Below are 23,048 nucleotides of genomic sequence, written 5' to 3' on the forward strand. Positions count from 1 at the left end.
TGTCACATTTGTAACAATCACCACCACACAACACTGGTGCTGTCACACTTGTAACAATCACGACCACACAACACTGGTGCTGTCCCATTTGTAACAATCACCACCACACAACACTGGTGCTGTCACACTTGTAACAATCACGACCACACAACACTGGTGCTGTCCCATTTGTAACAATCACCACCACACAACACTGGTGCTGTCACACTTGTAACAATCACCACCACACAACACTGGTGCTGTCACACTTGTAACAATCACCACCACACAACACTGGTGCTGTCACACTTGTAACAATCACCACCACACAACACTGGTGCTGTCACACTTGTAACAATCACCACCACACAACACTGGTGCTGTCACACTTGTAACAATCACCACCAGCTGCTGTTCTTTTCAGAAACTCTAGTTTTAGTTCATAAATGTTGGGCTGTAGGAAAAAGGAGGGAAAACAGGGAGGGAAGGGGGAATAGACGCATGAAGGTAAGAGAGGGGGAGAGGAGGGAGAGTGAGAGAGGGGAAGTGAGACAGACAGTAGAGGGTGGAACGTGAATCTTAACATAGAACGTCCCAGCAAACACCACAACTTGTCTTGTTAGTGACAGTGTCCAGCCCCTATACTGTGCCCCGCCCCATATAGTGCCCAGCCCCATATAGTGTCCTGGTCCCATACAGGATACACACGTGACTTCGCCTGCACACCCTTCTTTGCAACCATCCACTTTATATTTTCTCACTTATTCCACTTAACATTTCTTTCTTAGCACTGAGTGTTTCAACTTGTCAAGTGTTGGCTTCGCAGTGCTAACTCACTATGCATTTTTCTTGAGTAAGAGGGAGGGTTGAGGAGTGCTGGAATGGTGTGAGGCCGCACCGGGTGTGGGCGGTTCTAGCGACGTCGCTACGTGTGTGTTGTATGTGTACCAACGAGAAGCACCGCGCGGTGTAGCACCTCCTTCCACGACCTGTAGTCCCACACTGCTCTGCTGCTGGCCCCAACTGTTGCCTCCTCCTCCTCCACCGCCCACCCCAACACTCCCTCCCACACACCACCACCCACACAACACTCACCATCTACCCATCCCTTCCCCTCCAACCACTCACCCCACCCTCTTTCTCTCCCACTCTCTTTCTCCCTCTCTCTCACATCCAAAAAAATACACACACGCACACAATACACATACACAAACACACAAAGTACACACACACACGAGGCCAAGAGCTATGAACCGACCCATGCAACCGCATATAGGTGAGTAAACACACACACAAACACACACCTCTAGCCCCACCAATGCTTCACCAATGAGCGATCCATAAATTTACTGTTCCACCTCTTCAACCTCTACCTAGTGCACCTTGTCAACTGGATGCCACAACCTGCTATTCACTGCATCACTTCTTCACTGTTCTTCACCACCAACTATCCCCTCTCTATGTGCCCCTCCACACACCTGATTCATCATTCCTACCTATCCTCACTTTACTTCTTGTCTCGTTCTAGATTATCCTCATAAATTTCACTTCCCCGTGTGTGCGGGATAGACCATCCTGACCTATGATAAAACCCACGAAATGGTACCTTGGATGAGTTTCGAGAGTCTACTTCTGGAACCATGGGCCAGGCTTATCTAGTGCTAACCTGGTCAACCAGACTGTTGCTGCTGGAGGCCCGTTGCCCCACATACACATCACAGCCTGGTCAATATAATACTTCCAGCACAGCCGGAACAAAACCTTTGAAGCTGTGGTATCTAATGAACACCATCGTAGTAGAAAGCTTGACAATATCCTCACGTTTTCCTAATGAGGTTGAGAGATTTCATTACCTCGCACAAGCAATCCCTCCTGTGTGAAGGAATATGACTGGGAAACACGGCTAGCTTTTGTTCCCACTGTGTAACTATCATAAAAATTAGGGAAGCTACCCATTGTGGGTGTTCAAACAATGCAACAATTGTGTATAATAGCGTAGCCTCACACTGTGGGTCTATCAAAGTTTGTTTGATATTTTTTTTTTTTTTAGATTTTGACCTGAGGTGCAAGTTTATTGGCCAGTGCGACTCATAGCGTGAGTGAATATTGTACCACCACACTGACATTACTGGTCAGTGTTACTCATACTGTGAGTGAATATATCACTACAATGATAGTATTGGTCAATACCACTCATACTATGAGTGAATATGCTACCACAATGACAATATTGGTCAGTGCCACTCAATACTGTGAGTGAATACACAATCGTAAAAGCACCAAATAGTGCAAATATTTGACACGCCATTAGTGATAACAATAAAAAAACACTAACGTGCCCGTGTGCTCCCCCCACCCACCCACACACGGTGAGGGAGGCTTCTGAAAGACAATTCAATTGCTTCTGAGAGGAAACAGTGGCAGTATATAACAAAGCCAGGGAGGAGGATGTAGAACAAATAAGGCTAACTCAGTAGAAATGAGAGCCCTAAAACTGGAAGTAAAGTTGCTGAAAGAGGCCATGAAGGAAATGAGAGAGAGGTCAGTAAGGGCAGAAACAGTGTAGGAAGGAGCCCAGAGGTTCGAAGAAACAAAGTCATTGACAATGATGCTCTTTGAAGATAGGGGGGGCTAAGATGATAAGAGAGATAGCAAGGGATATGGTTATTACAAATCTAATGGTTGTAGTTATAACCATAATTTTTATAGGGTTGGACGTAAGCCAGAAGAAGGTCTCTGTCAGATGACTAAAAGCTCCAGTGGCGAGTCATCATATAACTAAGACTCGCGTAGGAAACTTGTACTGTTTCATGACGAACCTTACCTAGGCAGACTGAAATGATCAATACACAGTACACAGGAAGGAAGTGATACAGCAGATGGTGAATTTTCAGAGGATCATACGGTTCTTCCACGGCCAACACTGCCCCATCAAATTAACCTTTCGCTTTCATATATCTTACCTCTGATGAGTTCTGAGAACCTTGGGTCAGGCTCGTTTGGTGCTTGCCTGGTCAACCAGAGTGTTGCTGCTGCTGGTCCACTGACCTACATATCTATCCCAGCCTGGTTGATCTGGCACCTGGTGAAGATAATTGTCTAGTTTCCTCTTGAAGACTTCTACACTTGTCCCAGCAGTGTTTCTGATATCTTCTGGTAAGATGTTGAATAGTCTGGGGCCAGGGATGTTGATGCAATATTCCCTTATGTGCCCACTGCACCCTTCCTTGTCATTGGGTTTATTTTTCACTTCCTCCCATATCTCTCTCTCCATTATGTTCTTATGGAAGTGTGCAGATTTGGGATAAGGCCCTCAAGTACTTTCCAGATATATATTATCCTGTATCTCTTCTATGCTCTAATGAGTACATATTTAAGACTTTAAAGTGTTCCCATTAATTTAAATGCTTTACTGGCGTGCATGCAAATTATATATATATATATATATATATATATATATATATATATATATATATATATATATATATATATATATATATATATATATATATAGATAGGGAGGTACCACCTCTAGAACTGTCCTGCGGACCCTCATCCTCAGAGAAAAGAATAAACTTGCTTCAGGGAAAACTCAAGGTTCTCCCTGAAGCTGTTTGAGAATTTTCTCCTACTACCCCCTATATTTGATATATATTTTATTTAAAGGCAAACTACATTGACGAAACATTTTCAAAAATACAATAGAAAGTAAAACAACATAGATAACAACTCAGAGCTACATCTCGAAAACTTCGTCCAGCTCCCCTGCGGTGGGCCGCGTGCCCAGAATGCTGCAAGCATTTCATCTCTGGATCACGACACTGAGTCTCTGAAAGAGGAAGGTGGTCGCCCTGTGGTCCTTGGTTTCTATGATGAGCTTTTCACCCAGCTCTTTGAGGAACTTTAGAGCACACTTGCCCCATGCTCCAAGGGTCTCCGACCCTATTGGGATGAAGTTATAGCAAGAGGAAAAGTCTTCATATTTGCGGATCTTCTGGGTCTCCCTGTAGCTGGCAGCTCCACCCCTTTCAGCTACGGAGTATGGCAAGTAGGTGTCTGCCAATGTGGCGGCACAGGTGTAGTCCCAGACAAACTGCTTTCCATCCTTCCAGGGTAGTATAGTGGCTCCATCAGGGCGTTTTTGACTTCCGTCAGACTTCTGCACTTGGGGTTCCCGTTGAGATGGGCAATGGGCTGTGGCGAGGCTTCTCTTTATGATGTCATTGACCTCCTCATATCTGGCATACTTCCCTTCTGCTGAGTGACATACGGGAACATGAAGTCCGAATTAATCAGCCGTCGCCCTGCCACAAATACACCTATGTTCGGTGAGGATGGGGGCGGCTAGGCGAAGAGCAACACCTGAATGGCCTGTGGGTCGAGTCGCGTGCCCAGGGAGGAATAGGGAACAGAAGGAAATCTCCTGAGTGTGGTGCCTTCACAGCCAGGAGACGAGCTTTGTGTGTGTGTGTGTGTGTGTGTGTGTGTGTGTCTGTCTGTCTGTGTGTGTGTCTGTGTGTGTGTCAGAAAGATAAGAATCGTTATAGTGTTAAATGTTTACAAGAACAAAATATAAGAGAAAGAGGAAGGAAGAGTGGTGATACTTGTGAAGGGTGGTGATAATTGTGAAGGGTGGTGATACTTGTGAAGGGTGGTGATACTTGTAAAGGGTTCTGATACTTGTGAAGGGTGGTGATACTTGTAAAGGGTTCTGATACTTGTGAAGGGTGGTGATACTTGTGAAGGGTGGTGATACTTGTGAAGGGTGGTGATACTTGTAAAGGGTTCTGATACTTGTGAAGGGTGGTGATACTTGTGAAGGGTGGTGATACTTGTGAAGGGTGGTGATACTTGTGAAGGGTGGTGATACTTTTAAATGATTCTGATACTTGTTAAGGGTGGTGATACTTGTAAAGGGTTCTGATACTTGTGAAGGGTGGTGATACTTGTGAAGGGTGGTGATACTTGTAAAGGGTTCTGATACTTGTGAAGGGTGGTGATACTTGTGAAGTGGTGATACTTGTGAAGGGTGGTGATACTTGTGAAGGGTGGTGATACTTGTGAAGGGTGGTGATACTTGTGAAGTGTGGTGATACTTGTGAAGGGTGGTGATACTCGTGAAGGGTGGTGATACTTGTGAAGGGTGGTGATACTTGTGAAGTGTGGTGATACTTGTGAAGGGTGGTGATACTTGTGAAGGGTGCTGATACTTGTGAAGGGTGGTGGTTCTTGTGAAGGGTGGTGATACTTGTAAAGGGTGGTGATACTTGTGAAGGGTGGTGATACTTGTAAAGGGTTCTGATACTTGTGAAGGGTGGTGATACTTGTGAAGGGTGGTGATACTTTTAAAGGATTCTGATACTTGTGAAGGGTGGTGATACTTGTAAAGGGTTCTGATACTTGTGAAGGGTGGTGATACTTGTGAAGGGTGGTGATACTTGTAAAGGGTTCTGATACTTGTGAAGGGTGGTGATACTTGTGAAGTGGTGATACTTGTGAAGGGTGGTGATACTTGTGAAGGGTGGTGATACTTGTGAAGGGTGGTGATACTTGTGAAGGGTGGTGATACTTGTGAAGGGTGGTGATACTTGTGAAGGGTGGTGATACTTGTGAAGGGTGGTGATACTTGTGAAGTGTGGTGATACTTGTGAAGGGTGGTGATACTTGTGAAAGGTGGTGATTCTTGTGAAGGGTGGTGATACTTGTGAAGGTTGCTGATGCTTGTGAAGGGTGGTGGTTCTTGTGAAGGGTGGTGATACTTGTAAAGGGTGGTGATGCTTGTGAAGGGTGCTGATACCTGTGAAGGGTGGTGGTTCTTGTGAAGGGTGGTGATACTTGTGAAGGGTGGTGATACTTGTGAAGGGTGGTGATACTTGTGAAGGGTGGATATACTTGTGAAGGGTGGTGTTCTCAGTAGTAGTACCAGTTCCTAATAACCAGTTACCAGTAACCAGTGTACCAGTAGATGACTCACTACCAACTGTCTCTGCGTGAATCACTGACTGTATTCATATTGCTGCTGACCATAGCAGGATTTCAAACAACCCCTCACCCATAGGCACTGTGAGTCAGTCAAGATAGGGAGCAGAGAGAGGCAGGTCGGCTGTTGGTGCCTTCCCATACTTTCCGTTATATTATACGTACTACCAGCCTACGTGAGTATTCTTACCCCATCCACGTATCGAAAACCCACATGACAAATGGTGGCACCGGTGTGGGCGTGGATTTAAGGGTATTTCAGACATTAGAAGACTGTTTGTGGGGAGCCGGCAGGTCAAAGGTGAACCGTCCGCCACCTCCAGCTAGCAGCTACCCTCACTCTTCTCCACCCTGTGTACTCCAGCCTGCAAGCCTGTTGCAGCCGTTTTTCAAGCTTCCTGGCTTAGTTCGTGTGCTAATTGCTTCAATCTCCGAGGGGTTGACCCGGATTTTGCAATTAAGCCAGCCAAGCCAGACTGTGGAAGTGAACGCTAGTCAGCCTGCCTCAGCCTACCATCCAGCCTGTCTCTTGTCAACCACCTGCTCCTTCATGCTGTGTGCATCGTTACACATCTTCCAGTTAGCCATTCTCGTGGGTTAAGCCAGTCAGTCAACCCAGCTTCTAACCCAGCTGAGAGAGAGAAGTAAACCACGCAAGTTCCTCTGAAGTATTGTTTCATATATCGCTTGTGCTTGGATGCTGGTAAGAGTGGTCTTCATCATCCCTGTGGTATTGTGATTTAGTTAAGCCACCTTGTGCGTGGTGAGAAGTGCGTGGCAGTGAGAGCACACAGGGCCAGCTTGTTCCACTGCCTCCACCACCACCCGCCACTATTCACCTCATCTACCTGTGGGGTTTTCCACCCTTGTACCGGGTCCTAGTACTGTTTTGGCTCACATAATTGGTCAAGAGATTGTAGCTGGCGCCAACGATAAAGCCAGTTATGTGAGTTCACCTAGAAAGCGCATTTCTTCACAACGACAGTGTGAGTGTAGGAGACGTCATCACCGCACAGGACAACTTTACCCTCATCACTAGTCACTCTGTCTTCTACTCCAGACTTCAGTGATAGTTTTCTAGAGAGATTTTCCTGCATTTAAAGACATTTTCATGTGTGAGACATTTACAGTGAATTTCTTGTGTACTCTAAGCCTTGTGTTTTCAGTGTAGACTCAGTGTTTCTTTGACTCATTATTTTTGCAATATTTTTTCAGTGTTATCGCTCATCTCATAATTTTTATCTGTGCTTTTTTTTATGCTACTCTCTGTCTGTAGTAAGTATTATTCTGTAGTGTACCAGTCAGTCACTCCGTGTGAAGTAATTCATTAATTTTTTTTTGTATTCTTTCAGCATTGTATTCTCCAGTATTTGTCGTCTACCAAATTATCCATTTATTTCTGTATACCTTTTTTTCGTATGCCAGCAGTGTCTCATTCCTCTAATTTTTTCGCAGACTTGTGTACCATTATTTTTGCCAGCAATTTTTGTCGTATCAGTCACAGCAAGATTTTGTTGTAAGAATATACTAAAAAAAATGAATAAGTGAATATGTTGTGTGTGCCCCGCCACTTGTAAGTGTTGTGTGCCCCGCCACTTGTAAGTGTTGTGTGCCCCACCACTTGTAAGTGTTGTGTGCCCCGCCACTTGTAAGTGTTACACTTCCAGTTTTGTTTCTTGTTTTATTTTTATTCATATTTTTCATATTTCTTTGAACAAATTCACTCTTAGTGTAATTTCAATTTCTTTTTTAACGTAAAGTGTTTTCTTTACTCTGAGTAAATTGTTTTGTCTAATTTACAATTAAGAGTTAAAGTGTTCAATCAGTTTTTCTTCATATTTTTATTTTTATTATTTAACCTACATTTTCCCAGTGTAACTTTATTACTGCAGTGATTATTTCTACACCTTATTTTGTTGCACTTGTTCTGCAGTGAATTATTTTCTTTTATTATTCTCAGTTCATTATTGAGTCTTGTTTTTCATTTTATTATTTTTCCTCATGTTGTCTTTGCATTATATTTTAATTTTGTTTATGCATTCTTAGAAAATATTTAAACTTCCCAGTTATCTCTCGTTGCATACAATTTAGTGATTTTATTTTATACTTTTTACATTACTTTACAGTTTTATTAGTTAATTTCTTTATTAGCAAGAGTACAGACAGCTCATTTTGCATTTAATTCAGTCTCCAGTAATATTTTTACTTGTAAATTTCTATGTAATTTTTTTATCTTGTCCAGCAGTCCTTTACATTGAGTTGTCCTTCCTCTTGCAGTGTAGCTTAGACATTTTTTATTACTTCTGCAGAATTAGTTACATCTCTTTTATTTTAATTTTAACATTTTATATCATTTTTATTGTTCATTATTTTTGCCTTATTTGTTCTTGTGCAACTTCTTTGCCATTATGTCTCACATACCGTCAAGTGATACTTTAGTGAATGTCGACACTCAGACCTCTCAGGCTACTGCTGCTCCTGTTATCAGTCCTCACAGTTCCTTATGGACTGACAGACCGACCCAGACACTGAGACACTACAGTTTTACTCGTGATTCCCTTGATGCATTACCTTTATTCAATGGCCATGTACATAGTCTTGAAGCATGGTTTACTGCCATTCGTTCTCGTGTTAATGCTCTAGTTGAAGGTCCTCCTTCAGAGGAAAGTCTTATCAGACTTGCGAAAGAAGCTCTTCATCGGTCCCCTGCTGCTGTTCACATTGTTGATCTCCTTGATATGCGAGACTTCAGGAATCTTACTAAGTGGTCACAATATGAGGAACTGATTCGTTCTTTCCTTGTACCAGTAAAAACAGCTGATCCATATGTCGTTCTTCGGGAACTAGTGAATGCTACACCCATGACTAATGAATTGTTGAGTGCATTTGCTGTTAGATTAGACAAACTTCTATCATTTATCAATGCTGTCCAGTCCTCAGCTTTTGTCCCTGATGAGGATAAACCATCCACAGCATCGTTTGCTAAAATAGCAGCTTTTGGAGTAATCAAAGAACTAATGCCGCCTGCTTCCGTGTGTGCTTATGAGGCTAATCCTCCAACTGTGACGATGGAACCACTTACAGCCCTAAATCATGTACGTTCCTTGTGCCCCCAGGGTACTTTCCCATGTATCAAAAGTAATTTCTCACCTATGCCTCAGTCTGCACCACCTCTTGTTTGTGCCACAGCGACAAATCGTGGTCGTCAACCATCTCAGCGATCACCAAGGACCAGTGTACAGAGTCATTATAAACCTCGTAGTATTCATAGTACATTCAGTAACCATAGTCAACGGACTTGTTACAACTGTGGTTTCCGTGGCCATATTGCAATTAATTGTCCTGATAGTTACCCTAAGAGGCGTCATGCTGATGATGAGTACCAGTCAGATCTTCCCTACTGTACTTATCATAGAATACATGGACATGACACATCTGAGTGCAATTATCTCTACAACCTTCGGTATTCTAGGTCTTTCCGTGGCCGTTCCAACCGCAGAACCCGTAGAGGAAACAGACATCGTGGTTCTCAAAATAACCAGAACCAGGCTCATTCTTCCAATTCGGAGGAATTCGAGCGCCCCAGTCAAACCGTCCCATGGTGACAGTAGGTGATAATGAGTACACCATCCCCGTTCACAATTCCTTTGAAGCCTTAAGCAGTCTCGAGAATGACAATCCTGCTGATGATGTTGCTTCACATGTCTCTGACATAGATGATTTTGGGGATGAAGTGGAACAAATCTTTGCTGATGACAATCCACCTTTTTATTTGCACATAACTTCCAATGCACCCATAGGCCCTATAGTGCAAGCATCTGTTCATAATACGCCCGTTCATTTGTTCATGGACTCTGGTGCGCAAGTCAATATTATCAGGTCTAGTTTGTTTAGGGATAAGCAGTTACGACATGTCCTTCTCGTAAAACCGACTCATGTGTCCTCCCTTAGTGGAGTAGCTGGTTCTCACCTGCGTGTCCGCGGTCGGACTTCCCTAACTTTTTCTATCCAAGGTAGAGACTTCACTGCTTCCTTCCTTGTTGTCGACCAGATTTCTTTCCCTGGTGACCTTCTACTGGGATTTGCTTCCATGCGAGACTTACGCATTGTGCTCAACCCTTATCGATGGCATGCCCAAATTGATGACTTGATCGTACCATTTTGGGGTTACCAGCTTGGATCCGAGATCTGCCATACTGCCGCAGAGTACGACATTCGAATTAAGTCCTTAGAGGCCAGTGCATTTTCCAGTAGCGTACCCAAGTGGTCAGGCACTGATGATCCTGTCACTCCTGTCTGTGTTCCTGCAACTTCAGACTTGCAAGATAGTGTCCAGTTACCTCAAGTGTCCAAGGATGCTCTGACTACCTTGAGTGCTGAGCCTATCCCTGCAATGTCTGCTGCCGGGGAGACCTCATCCACTTCACTGGATCAATCTGTTCCACCAGTTGAGGAGAAAGACATAGCTCCCACTGACTTCCTCAGATGAAGTCAAGTGTTTGTTGACTCTGTTGAACAAACGTCGTAAAGCCATTGCCTTACCAGGTGAGAAGATGGGTATAACGAACTTATTGTCCCATCGTATTCCACTTGAACCTGGTACTAGACCTATCTACATACCTGCGTACAGAATGCCTCATTCACAAGTTGCTGTCGCAGAAGAATTGATCAATCAAATGCTTGATGATGGAGTTATTGCACCTAGCAATTCACCTTGGAATGCGCCCTTGATCCTAGTACCTAAGAAGGATGGTACTTGGCACCCAGTGATTGACTTTAGGAAGTTAAATGCGAAAACTATTCCAGATCGCTTCCCACTTCCTGTACTGGGTGATCTTTTACGTAACATCGGAGATAACAAAGTCTTTTCAACCCTGGATTTGTTACAAGGGTTTTGGCAAGTCCCTCTTCACGAGGACAGCCAAGAGCTAACTGCATTATCCACTCCTACAGGTCATTATCACTTCCTCCTTATGGCGTTTGGATTACGATCCTCGCCTATCACGTTCTCAAGGCTCATGACTAATATCTTTAGAGGTCTCATAGGTAATGCTAATGGTCCTAATCCAAGTGTATCCAACCACTAGCGAACCTTGGGAAAGAGTTGCACTAGATTTGTTAACTAATTTCCAATGTTCCCTCCAAGGCAACAAACATGTGTGTTATGGTAGGACATTTCACCAGATATTGTGAGTTAGTTCCTATTGCAGATAAGACTGCCGAGACAGTAGCTAAAGCGTTTAAAGAACACATTATCTGCAGGCATACCACCCCTAAGTCCCTAGTAACAGATAATGGAGGTGAATTCTGTAATGAGATTCTTGAAAATTTGTGTACCTTGTACAAGATCTCTAAATCCACCATTGTTCCTCATCATCCTGCCAGCAATGGGTTAGCGGAACGAACCAATAAAAAAGTACTTGATGTCTTGAGAGCCACTATCAATCCCAACAGTGAAACTTGGGATGAAGTTATACCTGATGTGCAGTGTGCTATAAATTCTGCTTACAATGTTTCTATAGGTGACACTCCACATTATGCATTGTATGGTGTAGATAAACGTTTGCCTTATGAGTTGCTATATTCTAATCCGAAACCAAATTACAACCCTGATGATTTCATAGCAACTCGTACCAGCTTAGCTCAAAGTGTTTTTAGAAGAATCCGTGAAACATTTCATAAATCAACAGCAGAATTTACAAGAGTCGCAAACACTCGAGCGAAGCCATCCAAAATCAAAGTAGGTTCGAGAGTTATGCTGACTAACTTTAACAAAACGTCTGCAATGCCTAAGCTTGATCAAAAGTTTGTTGGTCCTTATCGAGTAGTTGAACATATCACTGGTAATAAGTATAAGGTTAGAGAAATTAGTACTGGTCAGTATAAAGAATCGCATTTAGATCATATGAAGTTAGTATGTGATGATAATGATGTTCCAACCCAGACTAATGTGACAGACTCTGACAATCCTCCTGATCCTGTACTCTCTTCCTCTGATACTCAGTCAGACGATCAACCTGAATGTCGTTATTCCCTACGTACATGACAGGTATTGAGAAATCCTCAAGTATCATTTGTAACTACCAATTCAGATTTGCCTCAAATACAGCATGAGTTAGCCAGTGCTACAGAGTTTGATCCTCCCAGAGATGACACCCATTCTGCATATGTCAATCTCACCCTAGCAGAGTTGGGGTTAAATGTAAATAACCTGTATAGATGAATAATTACAGTATCAACTTATCAGTGTTCAAGAATTTTTTTTTTGTGTTCATGTTCTCTCCGAATTCTGAGAGTTAACAGTCTAGATTTGAGTGCACCAAATCTGCCTTTCTGTTAAACACTTCTTTCTTTGTATATATTCCTTCCTCAGAATCCGTAGATCACATGAATACAGATCGATCAATCAAATTTTTTTTTATCACTTCTATTGTTTAATCCCAACATTGAGTTTCATTCGATGAGTTGTGCTATACAGTGGACCCCCGCATAACGATCACCTCCGAATGCGACCAATTATGTAAGTGTATTTATGTAAGTGCGTTTGTACGTGTATGTTTGGGGGTCTGAAATGGACTAATCTACTTCACAATATTCCTTATGGGAACAAATTCAGTCAGTACTGGCACCTGAACATACTTCTGGATTGAAAAAATATCGTTAACCGGGGGTCCACTGTATTATACCTTGTATTGCATTACAGTTTCAGTTACGTAAGCTTCCATTCCAATATTCTACTTATGTATGTTATAATGTTCAATTGTTGTGTACTTTGACATTGTATAGAATCAGCCCAAGCCGTACACCTGCCGTCTCTAGTTTGTATTAGTTGTATGTCGGGACGACATACGTTAGCGTCGCCGAGCTCTCAGTAGTAGTACCAGTTCCTAGTAACCAGTTACCAGTAACCAGTGTACCAGTAGATGACTCACTACCAACCATCTCTGTGTGAATCACTGACTGTATTCATATTGCTGCTGACCATAGCAGGATTTCAAACACCCCCTCACCCATAGGCACTGTGAGTCAGTCAAGATAGGGAGCAAAGAGAGGCAGGTCGGCTGTTGGTGCCTTCCCATACTTTCCGTTATATTATTCGTACTACCAGCCTACGTGAGTATTCTTACCCCATCCACGTATCGAAAACCCACATGACAGTGTAACTTGTGAAGGGTGGTGTAACTTGTGAAGGGTGGTGATACTTGTGAAGGGTGGTGTAACTTGTGAAGGTCTCCCGATGAAATGATGTGAAGCTACTCCTTCCTTGCATCAAATCTGATTACCCTCATGATCCCAAGGCGTGTGTGAGCCATATGAGTTTAAATATTCTTCATAATAACTCAGTAACTGCAGTCCTCTGACTGAAACAGTACAGAGTGCGGCATAGGTTAAATATTAGCACTGAAGGTTTGAAGCGAATTAGAATAGGCCCTGACCAGTAATCATATGGAAATTAATATCCCAATTTCATTAAAAATGACAAATTAGAGCATATATAACCCAAACCTAATTCAGACCTTCAAAGTTGGTGTTCCTGCTAAGAAACACCAGCTTTGAAGCTAAAGTTATTAGAGACCAGTATCCTAAAATACGCCGGTACGTTAAATTTCAAGCCGCTCATACATAACAAAACATTTTACAAGGGTCTTGAGGGTATTTAAATGTTATTGGAACATAAAAGAACATTATGTAAATTTAACCTGGAATAATTAAGTCAGTCACTGTGACTTATTTCTGATCAGAAGAAACATTCTTCATTTATTTCATAGAAAACAATTTGATTAGTAAAATTAACACATGAACACTCAAACAGACTAAAAACAAAAGTTAGCTTACCTTCAGGAAAACACATCAGCACTAAAAGTTTCAAGCTGACCAAAAGATGCATTTTCCAGTAATTTCACAAAAATCTTAAAAAAAGGTGCCTACACAGCCTATATTCACGAAACATTTCAATTTTTTTCATACGATGAATCAGTCATTAAAAACTGATTGCCAAATGTTTTATTTTAATCTGGGGAAACAGAGGAGAAATCAGATTCGATCCAAGCAAGGGAAACACAAGTCTAATTCCTTGGATTAAAAGCCCCTTAGCAGCATCAAGGCACCCACCTCCAAGAAGCATAATCCTGGAGATGTGCGCGAACAAGCCGAAAATGCAGAACTTGCGATTTTGGCTTAAATAGCAACGCTCATCTTGCCATATAAGACGAGTGAAAATTTGTGTATGCAATAATTTCGCCAAAATCATTCTGAACCTAACGAAAAAAATATATTTCACTGTGTTTGTTTAGTATTCAGTTATTGTAAACAAATCTAAAATATATTTAGTTGGGCTAGGCTAAAATAAATTGTTCTTGTTATAATAAGGTTAGGTAAGTTTTCTAAGTTTCTTTTGGTGCAAAATTAAATTTTTTTACATTACCATTAATCAAAAAATATATCTTTAAACTTATAAGAGAAAATTTTTAGAAAGGACTTAATTTTAAATGAGTTCTTGCTAATTGACCAGTTTTACATATTCGGCACGACATATATATATACATATATATATACATGTATATATATATGGTCGACTGGTGTGGGTCGCATCCTGGGACAAAACTAACAAGTGGCTTTCTATATAGTAGTATATCACTGATGTCAGCTAGGCCTGTATACTTTGTACATGTACTTGTAATAAATAAAGATATATTATTATATAGCACATCACCTTCACTCACAAACTCACTTTCATTGAGTATAACAGATGACCTCCAGTTATTTATATACTCACTTTCATCCTGTACATATCATCTCCAGTCATTCATACACTCATCTTGTTCCACCCGTGACTTCCAGTCATTCATACTCATCTTGTTCCACACGTGACTTCCAGTCATTCATACACTCATCTTGTTCCACCCGTGACTTCCAGTCATTCATACACCCATCTTCCACACGTGACTTCGTCATTCATACACCCATCTTGTTCCACACGTGACTTCGTCATTCATACACTCATCTTGTTCCACACGTGATTTCCAGTCATTCATACACTCATCTTGTTCCACACGTGACTTCCAGTCATTCATACTCATCTTGTTCCACACGTGACTTCCAGTCATTCATACACTCATCTTGTTCCACACGTGACTTCCAGTCATTCATACTCATCTTGTTCCACATGTGACTTCCAGTCATTCATACACTCATCTTGTTCCACACGTGACTTCCAGTCATTCATACACTCATCTTGTTCCACACGTGACTTCCAGTCATTCATACACTCATCCTGTTCCACACGTGACTTCCAGTCATTCATACACTCATCCTGTTCCACACGTGACTTCCAGTCATTCATACACTCATCTTGTTCCACACGTGACTTCCAGTCATTCATACACTCATCCTGTTCCACACGTGACTTCCAGTCATTCATACACTCATCCTGTTCCACACGTGACTTCCAGTCATTCATACACTCACTTTCACATCCACATTCCACAGCATCTTGATTCTTTGCAGGATGGTATTGCCAGGGTGCACCAACGTTGTTCATCTTGCAATAACTGACCTGCAACTTGGCTCACCACTGCGCTGTTGTTATGTCTGACAAAAGTATGCGCCAAGTACAGTGAATAGCAGCGGAAAGCAAGAATTTTAATAACAGTGAGTGACTCCGCTATTCTATTGAAGTTTTGCATATTACGACATCTTTTACTCATTTTGTCGGCCATATTGGACTTGAAGCAACCTTGACAACCAGGTACACATATCTCAGTCTCTACAATGGTTAGTGTTTGTGTTGTTAGTGTAGCAATCTAAGTGAGTACGACAGTTATTGCTTGTTATTTTTGTTGTTAGTATAGCTACTGATTGTTATTGTTGTGGTAAGTGTAGTAATCTAAGACTACGATAGTTATTACTTGTTATTACTGTTTTTGAGTGCAGTAATAGACAAGACGAAAAGGCAAATTTAACACTGCACAGGTTCAAAGATTTTGAAAGACGAAAACAATTTGTTACTGCCGTGTTAAATAACGGTGCTGTAGCCACCATGTACCATCTGCACAAGTCTAAAATAATAGTCTGCCTAAAATGCTGATGTAGATTAAAAGATAAAAGTATCGAGAGAGGAATTTACTTATAGCTTTTATTGGCTAGGTATCCCTGAGAGATACACACATCTTGGTGTATATATAGAAACAGAGACATAGACACACACAACTCTTGAGTTTATATATACTTACCAGTGTACTTACGGTTGAGAGGGATAGCTACGCTAAGAGGCAAAGTGCGCTGACCCCTGTTAACTCTGGCAGAAAGTGTGTCGAGTGCATACTGAGAGACAGCCTTCACTCTGTGGTGCTCAGTCTAAGTGAATACTGCCAGTATATACCACCACCGCCACAGTACTACAAGCTGTGTATCCAAACATTCTATCCCCCACGACCTACTCTCACAACAACAAAAAAAGAAGACATGGTTTATGTTATGAACCCAAGATAAGTCAACAGAGACAAGTAGCATGATTTATTTCCACTGGGGTCGTTGCTCATCCTGTGACTCATAACACTTTATTCCATGCAGACTGTAGATGTTTCTTAATCATTACTCTTATACATAGTGAGAAGCACTAAACGCAGAGAGGTTACATAGCGCCTGGGCAATGGCAGCAATCAAGGTCGATCTAAAGACGGAAAACACAGTTTCAATTTCCAGTGTGAGGAACCATCATCGGCCTGAAGGAACCGTGATGAGGGTTATGTTTCATCAGTCTAGCAGAGACTATGTTGGGAAATTACAAGGATCCCATTTGAATTAAGTCATTTTGACTTTTTTGGGGAGTTGTCCTAGGTAATTTACACAATTGTTACTATGTATGATAATTTGTGTAACTGTATTTGTAGTGTAACGTAAATTATTTTTTTTAATTCAAAGTAAATTACAAGCTTGATTAACCAGTTTTATCTTCATATTTCTTAAAGAAATTGGAAATTTTTAATAGACCATAAAAGTTTTCACGGGCCTTCAGAAATTTTATAAATCAAAGGCATTATGTTTATTGTTGCTAGTTGATAATCCAGTACTAAACACTAGTTAAATGTCAGCCAACAAATAGTTGCAGTGCCTCTCCCAAACTCTGTTGACACACACATACACTAACACTGGCAACCGTTATGAAACCACCTGAATGTTGCAGCCATAAACACTGCTGCAATGTCGCAACGGCTGGATTGTCTTGGCTAAATGAATGATTGCAGCATCCCACAGAGTTATGACGCAATTACTCTCAACCTTATTGATTTGTTCACTGGTTTTACCAGGAGTGTTAAAACACTCTAGTTAAGACTGCTGACAGCTGCCCCGGAATCCAGAATTGTATGTGTGTGTGTGCTACACCAGCTGACAGCATAAAACATTATGAAGAACTTTATACACAAATAACCCGCACATAGGAGAGAGAACCTTATGATCATGTTTCAGTCCGATGTAGACCATGCTTCACGTCACAGACTGTGTGACTTGTGAATGTTCCAAGTCGGACCGAAACCTCGTCATAACCTACCTACCTACCTACCTACCTACCTACCTACCTACCTACCTACCTGCCTGCCTGCCTGCCTGCCTGCCTGCCTGCCTGCCTGCCTGCCTGCCTGCCTGCCTGCCTCCCTGCCTCCCTCCCCCCCCCCTCTCTCTCTCTCTCTCTCTCTCTCTCTCTCTCTCTCTCTCTCTCTCTCTCTCTCTCTCTCTCTCTCTCTCTCTCTCCCTCTCTCCCTCTCCCTCTCCCTCTCCCTCTCCCTCTCTCTCTCCCTCTCCCTCTCCCTCTCTCCCTCTCCCACTCTCCCTCACCCTCCTTCCCTCTCCCTCCCTCCCTCTCCCTCTCTCCCTCTCCCTCTCCCCCTCTCCCTCTCCCTCTCTCCCTCTCCCTCTCCCTCTCTCCCTCTCTCTCTCTCTCTCCCTCTCTCTCTCTCTCTCTCTCTCTCCTATGTACGGGTTATATGTGTATCGTTCCAGTTACAGTATTGTGCCTTTTGTTATACTGAAGGAGCTAACACTGAAGCGTTCATAACCCCCCTCCCCGACACTCTGTGTTCAAGCTTAAGGAAGGCTGGCACCCCAACACTCTGTGTTCAAGCTTAACGAAGGCTGGCACGCCAACACTCTGTGTTCAAGCTTAACGAAGGCTGGCACCCCCACACTCTGTGTTCAAGCTTAAGGAAGGCTGGCACCCCTACACTCTGTGTTCAAGCTTAAGGAAGGCTGGCACCCCCCACACTCTGTGTTCAAGCTTAAGGAAGGCTGGCACCCCCCACACTGTGTTCAAGCTTAAGGAAGGCTGGCACCCCCACACTCTGTGTTCAAGCTTAAGGAAGGCTGGCACCCCCCACACTCTGTGTTCAAGCTTAAGGAAGGCTGGCACCCCCACACTGTGTTCAAGCTTAAGGAAGGCTGGCACCCCCACACTCTGTGTTCAAGCTTAAGGCTGGCACCCCCCACACACTGTGTTCAAGCTTAAGGAAGGCTGGCACCCCCATACTCTGTGTTCAAGCTTAAGGCTGGCACCCCCCACACACTGTGTTCAAGCTTAAGGAAGGCTGGCACCCCCCACACACTGTGTTCAAGCTTAAGGAAGGCTGGCACCCCCCCACACAGTGTTCAAGCTTAAGGAAGGCTGGCACCCCCACACTGTGTTCAAGCTTAAGGAAGGCTGGCACCCCCCCACTCTGTGTTCAAGCTTAAGGAAGGCTGGCACCCCCCACTCTGTGTTCAAGCTTAAGGAAGCCTGGCACCAAGATGGCCTCTTTGACTCTGTGAGCGCTCTCTCTGCTCCTCAACTATCTCGTATTTCTCCAAGATTAGCTCCTTCAGTCTTCATCTGCCAGATTATTCTCCAGAATTAAATCCTTTCCTCAGGCATCAACTACTACATCATTCTCCTGGATTAGGTGACATTCACTCTCCAGGTACCTCATCATTCTCCAGTATTAGATCCTTCACTGACGTTTTCTTCGCTTCCACCTATAAAGTCTTTTACTGCTTTTGATAAAGAAAAGTTATAATGCGACCCCAAATCTCCCCCACACATAGAAAGAGGCACAAACATACACATTATACACAAACATATAACACAAACACATATACAACATGCACAACATACAGCACACAAACGTAAAACAAAATAAAATACAAACCCACACACAAATAACATATAACACATTACATCACAAAGAAAAACAAATCAATCCCAGATAAAACCAGTCAATCAGAGAGAGAGAGAGAGAGAGAGAGAGAGAGAGAGAGAGGGGGGGGGGGACGGCATGTTTTGCAGCGGTGACAATTTTCAAAATTGGAAGTACTTTGCTACTGCTGCTGGGTTACTATCTGCCAAACATTGTTGTATACACCCACTGGAGAGCCGGAACACCGCCTCAACACCAGTAACACTGTGTTGGACCACTTTTCAGATAGCACTTATGTCGAGCAACACACAGGTACTGCCCACACGTAAGCCACGGGTTCCCGCTGATGCCGCCTCGCCTCCTATCGTAGTAATAGTAATAGTTGTATCAGTAGTAGTAGAAATAATTGGCAGTAAAGGTTCCTACAGGCATATCGATAATTATAAAGTTCCCCGAGGCCCCTCGAGGCACCTCGGTAATTATAAAAACTGGCGAAGGTAGAAAGGTCTAAACCATAGACAAACTGCAAAGATCTGATTCAGAGCCAGCTGCACGTAACAAACTACACAAAGGGGAAAAGGAACACTTGCGAGCAGGTGACTATGGATGAGAGCCACCTTCACACATGTTAGCAGAGAGAGATTTCTACAGCATAATACGTCCTTGGTTGCTGCTGCCGCTCCTGTAATTAATGCCGGATCATCTTATGACAAAACCTCGTCATTCACTGATGAATTAACTAGTAACATTACCTTCATTAATTACACTAGGCAAGAAGACTGATATCACTTTCCAGTACTTAGGAATGACCTACTGGGACACACAGTGTAGCTTAACACTAACATGAACACTACCACCTATCTCAGGGTATTAAGTGGAAGGTAGTAGATCAAAAGGTGGGGAAGGCAGGTCCAGTAAATGGAAGACAGTGGATCAAGCAAGAGGTAGGAGAGGCAAGTTCGTCTTAGTATTAACAGAAGCTCCTAGCTAATATAAATTGCGTATCCATTTAAACATATGAAGATATTTACGAATTTTGTAAGCAAAAGTAACATATAAACTAAATTCCATTTGTATAAAAAAAAAATTCAAGCTTCAGAAAAAATATATAATCCAAGTATAATGAGAAATGTTTCACTCGAGATCAGAAGCCTACCTTCAGGAAATATCAACAAGAGCGGCTTCACCGAATTTGAATAAATCATGGTCGAAAAATGTTACGGGTCTAAGTCTTTAAGAAACGCAGTATACAGTTACAAAGGTAAGTATAACCGTGGCCTGGAAGCGATGACCCTGTGCATCACAGGGCAACCAGACTGTGTATTACAGGGCATCCTGTGTATCACAGGGCAACCAGACTGTGTATTACAGGGCATCCTGTGTATCACAGGGCAACCAGACTGTGTATTACAGGGCAACCAGACTGTGTATTACAGGGCATCCTGTGTATCACAGGGCAACCAGACTGTATTACTGTGAACCCTGACTGTGTATTACAGGGCACCCTTTGTATTACAGGGCAACCTAACTGTGTATTATAGGGTATCCTGTGTATTACAGGGAACCCTGTGTATTATAGGGCAACTTGTGTATTACAGGGCACCCTAACTGTGTATTAGAGGGCATTCTGTGTATTAGAGGGCACTTTGTGTATTAGAGGGCACCCTAAATGTGTATTAGAGAGCACCCTGAGTATTAGAGGGCACCCTAACTCTGTACTAGAGGGCACTCTATGTATTAGAGGGCACCCTAACTGTGTATTAGAAGACACCCTAACTGTGTATTCGAGGGCACCCTGTGTATTAGAGGGCACCCTAACTGTGTATTAGGGGGCACCCTAACTCTGTGCTAGAGGGCACTCTATGTATTAGAGGGCACCCTAACTGTGTATTAGAGGACACCCTAACTGTGTATTCGAGGGCACCCTAACTGTGTATTCGAGGGCACCCTAACTGTGTATTCGAGGGCACCCTAACTGTGTATTAGAGGACACCCTAACTGTGTATTAGAGGGCACCCTAACTGTGTATTCGAGGGTGCCCTAACTGTGTATTAGAGGGCACCCTAACTGTGTATTAGAGGACAGCCTAACTGTTTATTAGAGGGCACCCTAACTGTGTATTCGAGGGTGCCCTAACTGTATATTAGAGGACACCCTAACTGTGTATTAGAGGGCACCCTAACTGTGTATAAGAGGACAGCCTAACTGTGTATTAGAGGGCACCCTAACTGTGCATTCGAGGGTGCCCTAACTGTGTATTAGAGGACACCCTAACTGTGTATTAGAGGGCACCCTAACTGTGTATTAGAGGACAGCCTGTGTATTAGAGGGCACCCTGTGTATTCGAGGGTGCCCTAACTGTGTATTAGAGGACACCCTAACTGTGTATTAGAGAGCACCCTAACTGAGTATTAGAGGGCACCCTAACTCTGTATTAGAGGGCACCCTAACTCTGTATTAGAGGGCACCCTAACTCTGTATTAGAGGGCACCCTAGCTCTGTACTAGAGGGTACCCTGTGTATTAGAGGACACCCTAACTGTGTATTCGAGGGCACCCTAACTGTGTATTAGAGGGCACCCTAACTGTGTATTAGAGGGCACCCTAACTGTGTATTAGAGGACACCCTAACTGTGTATTCGAGGGCACCCTGTGTATTAGAGGGCACCCTAACTCTGTATTAGGGGGCACCCTAACTCTGTGCTAGAGGGCACTCTATGTATTAGAGGGCACCCTAACTGTGTATTAGAGGACACCCTAACTGTGTATTCGAGGGCACCCTGTGTATTCGAGGGCACCCTAACTGTGTATTCGAGGGCACCCTAACTGTGTATTCGAGGGCACCCTAACTGTGTATTAGAGGACAGCCTAACTGTGTATTAGAGGGCATCCTAACTGTGTATTCGAGGGTGCCCTAACTGTATATTAGAGGACACCCTGTGTATTAGAGGGCACCCTAACTGTGTATTAGAGGGCACCCTAACTGTGTATTCGAGGGTGCCCTAACTGTGTATTAGAGGACACCCTAACTGTGTATTAGAGGGCACCCTAACTGTGTATTCGAGGGTGCCCTAACTGTGTATTAGAGGGCACCCTAACTGTGTATTAGAGGACAGCCTAACTGTTTATTAGAGGGCACCCTAACTGTGTATTCGAGGGTGCCCTAACTGTGTATTAGAGGACACCCTGTGTATTAGAGGTCACAAATAACCCGCACATAAAAGACAGAAGCTTACGACGACGTTTCGGTCCGACTTGGACCATTGACAAAGTCACACTAACAGAGGAGGAGCAGGACGGCTATATATAGGCAGGAAGAGGTGGAGGTAGTAGTAGTGGTAGTAGTAGTAGTAGTAGTAGTACAAGAATTGTATATAATACCGACAGGATGAAATGACACATGCACAACACCCGGGCATCCCCACCGTAGACGTTTCGCCATCCAGCCAGCCACTGGATGGCGAAACGTCCACAACAAAGACAACCAGACGCCGCACATGTGTCTAATTTCATCAGTAGATGTAGTAGAAGAAGAAGAGGTGGGGATGCCCGGGTGTTGTGCATGTGTCATTTCATCCTGTCGGTATTATATACAATTCTTGTACTACTACTACTACTACTACCACTACTACTACCTCCACCTCTTCCTGCCTATATATAGCCGTCCTGCTCCTCCTCTGTTAGTGTGACTTTGTCAATGGTCCAAGTCGGACCGAAACGTCGTCGTAAGCTTCTGTCTTTTATGTGCGGGTTATTTGTGTATCGTTCCAGTCACGGTATTGTGCCTTTTTGTTATTTATTAGAGGTCACCCTGTGTATTCGAGGGTGCCCTAACTGTGTATTAGAGGACACCCTAGCTGTGTATTAGAGGGCACCCTAACTGTGTATTAGAGAACAGCCTAACTGTGTATTAGAGTGCACCCTG

General features: G+C 43.2%; 1 protein-coding gene across 9 annotated transcripts in view; it reads right to left on the bottom strand.

Moving 5' to 3' along the window:
* The window catches only part of LOC128701228 (protein Smaug homolog 2), a 556,102-nt gene that overhangs the window by 174,951 nt on the left and 358,103 nt on the right, over window positions 1–23,048 (bottom strand). For 2 of the 9 annotated variants that reach the window (XM_070091918.1, XM_070091916.1), the window contains exon 1: window positions 817–990. The exons of 4 other annotated variants lie outside the window; for them this stretch is intronic. In XM_070091918.1, coding sequence (XP_069948019.1) covers window positions 817–823 — 7 coding nt within the window. In that variant the 5' untranslated portion in view covers window positions 824–990. Of the gene's footprint in view, window positions 1–816; window positions 991–23,048 lie in introns of those variants that run through there. 3 more of the 9 variants (XM_053794819.2, XM_053794810.2, XM_053794827.2) reach the window with 3 other exon arrangements.

Source organism: Cherax quadricarinatus, chromosome 37 (assembly GCF_038502225.1).
Source record: "Cherax quadricarinatus isolate ZL_2023a chromosome 37, ASM3850222v1, whole genome shotgun sequence".
NCBI lineage: Eukaryota > Metazoa > Arthropoda > Malacostraca > Decapoda > Parastacidae > Cherax > Cherax quadricarinatus.